Genomic DNA, 5,305 nt, shown 5'->3' with positions numbered 1-5,305 from the left:
CACAAGTAATTTGCAAAAATCTGTTTTGTCGTTTTTCGTCAATAACTCGTTAAATATTAATGCTAGCGAAAAACTTTTACATGGAAATTGTAGATCTCGTCGTCCTCTACAAGAAAGGTCCTATGCAATTTTTCCGTATGTGCAACGGTTTAGGAGTTATTAAGGAAAAATGAAATTTTTTGCCAAAAGTTCGCCGTTTCGACGCTGGGATGGTCGGATTTTGTCAACATCAATAAAATGCCAAATAATCATACGTAACTCGTTAAACATCAAAGTTAGAAGGAAAACAACTTTTATTTGAAGCATTTTTCGCAATTTTGAAAAAAATAATTTTTCGTCAGCGTCAATACTTAATTGGATATTTCCTTCTATACTTTTTAGCACGTAGCTATTTATTATTAGCATTATTCTTCCGACATCTGATTTCTTTTTAATTATAGGAAATGCGTTTTTCTAAGGTACATAAACTTTTGGGATTGACTGTATAGCCAATACATCCTTAACATGAACGCGTCAAAATCCGTGTGCTCCGATAATTTCAACCCCGACTCTCCTTCTCGGGTTAGGTTTAGCAGTGAAATGGAGTCGCGTTCAGTTCATAATGACTAGAGGTATAGTCCATCGCGCAGGGGCGAGCTTTAACACGGCTAACTTCGCCACCGGACTACATACACGCTCGTCTATCGAACTCCACCGCCATCCTGGACGAGTTACAAAATCATTGTTTGCAACGACCGCTCCCGAGAGACGCAAACGCGTTATTTTCGCACAAAAGCAATCCGATTTACCCTACTCGAAATTTATGCAGTGCGAACAAATAGTTCGTCTTATTTCCAGGATATAAATTTATTATTTCAGGTAATATTCTCGTCGATTTTCCTTGTATAATAAGAACTTTTAGTCCTCTTTATTTTATTCAATTATCTCCTCGACTGGAGCTGTACAAGTAGAGATTCTCCTTCACTTTGATGAAAATTTCACTCAACTGGCTTTTCCGGGACAACGCGATTAGGGTCCGAGACAATGAGGAGACTATCCGGAAAGATGTAATTAAAACGATTTTCTGAAGCCCGTCCGGGGAAGAATTCGTTCCTGGGTAAATTGAGTCGACGAATGGAAAAGGCCTCTGTCTAGCGGACGGGCGTCGCGACGTCTCGCGTCAGGAGGACAATGGTAGCCGAAAAAAACGGTGGGCAACTGCGAAAAAATATGTTTCGTCCCCCGGCTTCAGGTAATTCGAACGATAACCGCGGTTCTCGGACGTGCCTCGGTTGAAACAAAACCGTAGCTCGAGACAATGCGAAAGTTTCGCCGAGCGACGTGAAACTTTTTCCGCTGTCGATGGCTCGGAGGGAACAGAAACTGGCCCGTTCCTCTGCCAATGGGAGAGGAAAAAGGAACCGACAGAGACAGAATCGAAACTTCGGTCCATTGTCGGAGAGTACAATCCTCGGAACGAAAACCGTCCGAGAATAAGCGTACACTGTCATCCATAAGTTACTCAAACATAATGTTTATTCACTCACTCAGTTTCGCAGATGTGAACACGCGCAAGAAATACTGCTCGATAAAAATTGTACTTGGATTTTACGATTAAAAAGAATTCCGATAAGAATGTCTATTTGTCAAACTCCGTACAAGGTATTTAATCCGCTGGTTCGTAAAAAATTGAATACACAACGTGTCGTAACGATTGGAACGAGAAGCGCGAATAATGTTTGCTCGTTCACTACTTTCGCGCAATTTATCAAACCTATTAACTTATGAACGACAGTGTACGAATGGAGAAGGAACAAGCAGTGGAATGATCCACGTGTATCCTCCTCTCTATTTTTTCCCTAGCTGTTTTTTACGCCCTGGGTCCGTCGACGGAGCGAAGGGTGAAGTAATAAAGCAGGGAATTCCGCGCGACACACCATCAGTAAAAAAAATTTGCATTTTCCGTTCCCACAATTTTCGCCGAGCTTCCCGATTTATAAAATCCCAGCCGCCCTCATCCGGTTCCTGGGATTCTTTTTTTTTCGATGTAAATGTAACCTCGTATGCTTTTATAATTAACTTCGTACTAAAAATTGGATCGAGTAATAAAGTAAAAAATTTCGTCGAACAATGAGATAGAAAAATGGTGTTTCTCGATGTTGTTACACGTTTCAAAGGAGCCTGGATGATTTTGAGTTTCATTGAATGAGACACGCGCGAAGGGGCTGTAGACGCGAACCATATTTGTTAATCTATCTCGAGGCCTCGACGAGGCACCCGACAAAGGCGCGTCTGGAGCCGTCTGATTAATTTCGCAACGCGGTACAACCCGGCTGCCGGAATACTCTAAGATAAATGAGATCGTTTCCAAGACAATCGCGCATCAAGCTGATTGCGGGACACGCAACAGCCTCTCGGTCGTTCCCGAAGTCCGCCTAAATTTCTATCAATACGACGAGCCTTGCGCGGGGGTGGATACAGCTCTATAAATCGTTGGACGACGTGCGTGCATCCGAACTGCCTCGTAAATTAACCCGAATCTTATTCCGAAACGCTCTCTTCGTTTTAATGCAACTCTAGTCGACCCTTTCGTTGACTCGTACTACTGAAAAAACAATTCGTCTGTCGATTCATCCTACAATATAATTTTACTCTGGATTCTGAATAAACGTGTTTGAGAAGTGAGACTCGTCAATTGATTTCCGTGGAGATTTAAATCGTGCAGTAGTGCAGTAAGAAAAAAAGAATTCGCGTCACGTTCGTAGGAACGAATCCGTACGAGAAATTGGCGACGAATTCCCATTAACCAGAGCAACCCCCCGTCGTCTACAGATCTGATCCGTGCGGGGCCGGCTCCGCTCGCGTGCGGTAATTCTCTGCCGGACGGATCGCAGACGGAGTCCTACGCGATGAATACGGATGGCGTAATTCCCTCGAACGACCACCGCCGCCGTTGTCCGCGGCAAATTACCCCCGTGAACGCGAGGATCTCGTTTCCAGGCTGATCAGGCTTGTTTGCTTACAATATTCCTTGGCGAATGGATCGTGATAAAGCACAGTGATAATGATGGTAGGTCAAGTACGAGCTGAGTCACGTTGATTTAAACGGATACGAAACGAAGATCATGTATCACGGAGCAGTACCAATAACATCAACTCAAATATTAATCTACAATATAATTTCAGTGTTTGCTTTTGCAATTACGTAGAGATTAACCCTTTGCACTGGAGGCCTTTTGCGCTCGGGCGAACCAGCAACTCGAAACGATTTTGGCTATATTAGAGAAGAACTTTAGGGGTACTTCAAATCATTTTATATCCAAAAAAACGTATATAAATAATAAAATTTTACCAATTTTTTCATTTTTATTGAATACAACAAAATCTGTTAAATATTACAGTTTGCAATTAGTCTTCGTGCCGGGCGCCGTAGCGGCGCCGTTCGAGTACAAAAGGTTAATTACAATAATTCGTAGAAACTCGTAGAAAAGATGTAGCGTAAAAACAGAATCCGACACAGGCTTTCATATGTATAGTTGCACGCGAGGGGTTTAGGTAATCGAGTACGGTTAAGGAAGCCAAGGTTAATATTCATAGAAGTGGAACTTGGGATCGTAAAACTACTGTTAACGGGAATCCGAAACTTGTATTCCCAGCGGCTCTCCCCTCGCGGTGATACGAATCGGTCGAGAGGGCTGGGTCGCAATATCTCGTAGCGGGGAACCGAGGAACACGCAGAAATTGGGTACAACCAGCTCGGATACGCTCGGAATGCCGAGCTCGTAGACGGGAACACCTGGGAAATGTCTCTGTATGCTTTTTGCCAGCCGATCCCGACCAGGTATGGTTTGCCCGTTGCCAACCAGTCTTGTCCTACCAGCAAATTGCCTGCTGGAAATCCTATCAAGCTTCAAAAAGGAAATTTCTTTCGAGCAAGTTGGAATTGGACGAATCGATTCGTATTCACAGCAGTTCGTGCTTTCTTCGGCACTTTAAACTTGACGCGAGAAATCTTTTTATAACTCAGGAATTATGAACACGTCTCCTGCTTAAAAAATAATTAAGGACAAGTCTTGACGGTGAGAGAAAAGGAAGAGCTGCCGGTTTCGTGAGATCCCGTAACAGTGGCACGTAGTTCATTTCATAGTTGAAGTGGCTCACGCGCCGCGAAAACTTATGGCGACTACGTCATTCTCGCCGCGACACGGCAAGAAATAAAGCCGAAAAAGCTCGAAGCGCGCGGGAGGGGCTGCCGATGGCTCCATCGGACTGTCTGCGAATTATTAAACATAACGGTGAAATATCGCGTCGGCCGATACTCGGGGAACAACGTGAGCTGACTTCGCAACGGCTCCCGCTTTGTGTGTGCTCGAAAGGGTCGGTGAAAAAAAGGGGGGGTTGCATCGATGCATCCGACGTCGATTATTCGACTCTCGAGGACGGTTGATCGATGCGACCGACGCTCCGTGCCTCCGAACGAATACACTGACTCTAACGCGTTTATGAATAGGGGTTGAAGGGTGGAAACACGCGTGCTTCATTTTCTATTCTTACTTTTGGTATCTACGAAAATCGATGCTCTTTTCAAAACTGTTATCCTCGATCAGAAGATCGACTGACACGAGCCTCGTCTCAACGTTTTGAATATAAAATTCATTTTTTACACGAAACCATTAATACCTTCTATCGACGTAAGACTCACACTTGGCTCGCGATTCCCAACGGGAGATCGTTTAACGCGTTAACTCCCGGAACGGAAGCCTCGTGCCTCCGGAAGAGACAACTGCAGTTACGATTATGGGAGTTGTGGTACTTACGACGTATTAGCGGCTCCTGAGACGACCATTAGCCAGGATAGGATGTAAAGATAGACCGTAACGTTAGTCGACGCGACCTCCGACTCCTCCTTTTCTACCATCTTCCTACTTCAATTCGCGATAACGAGCACAAGCTCACACTGAGTCACACGTTGAGATAGCCTGCAATTATTAATAGCCTCTCTATTCTCGTGTACCCTTGATCATCGGCTAACTACATTGAGATAAAGTTCATTGTTCGGACCGATGGCCAGTATTTATATAAATAGAAACGTGTGAATCATCTTTTGTTCGACGATACGTACCATGAATTATCTCGTATCGACAAGCAAAAAATACATTTGATTAATATATTATTTAACATTCTCTATTAGTGTTCGATCTCATAAATGAATGCGACCAGTCGCCGTGAGATTAACACTAGATTACCGAAGGAAGTCATTTTGACTGCTTTTGGGCAAATGTACAAATAATAATGCATAAATTATTTTTTTTCCCAAGTAAAGTAA

General features: G+C 43.7%; 1 protein-coding gene across 1 annotated transcript in view; it reads right to left on the bottom strand.

Annotated features, from left to right (window-relative positions):
* LOC113465023 (uncharacterized) overlaps positions 1–5,066 on the bottom strand; it is a 7,561-nt gene extending 2,495 nt beyond the window's left edge. Inside the window, exon 1 of the mRNA XM_026818239.1 lies at positions 4,797–5,066. Coding sequence (XP_026674040.1) covers positions 4,797–4,897 — 101 coding nt within the window. The 5' untranslated portion in view covers positions 4,898–5,066. The remainder of the gene's footprint in view (positions 1–4,796) is intronic.
* Between the last annotated feature and the right edge of the window lie 239 nt (positions 5,067–5,305).

The sequence above is a fragment of the Ceratina calcarata genome, unplaced genomic scaffold (assembly GCF_001652005.2).
Source record: "Ceratina calcarata isolate Rehan_Ccalc_2016 unplaced genomic scaffold, ASM165200v1 scaffold78.2, whole genome shotgun sequence".
Taxonomy (NCBI): Eukaryota; Metazoa; Arthropoda; class Insecta; order Hymenoptera; family Apidae; genus Ceratina; species Ceratina calcarata.
Note: the sequence above shows the minus strand (reverse complement) of the source record. Positions and strands in the feature narration are given on the sequence as shown.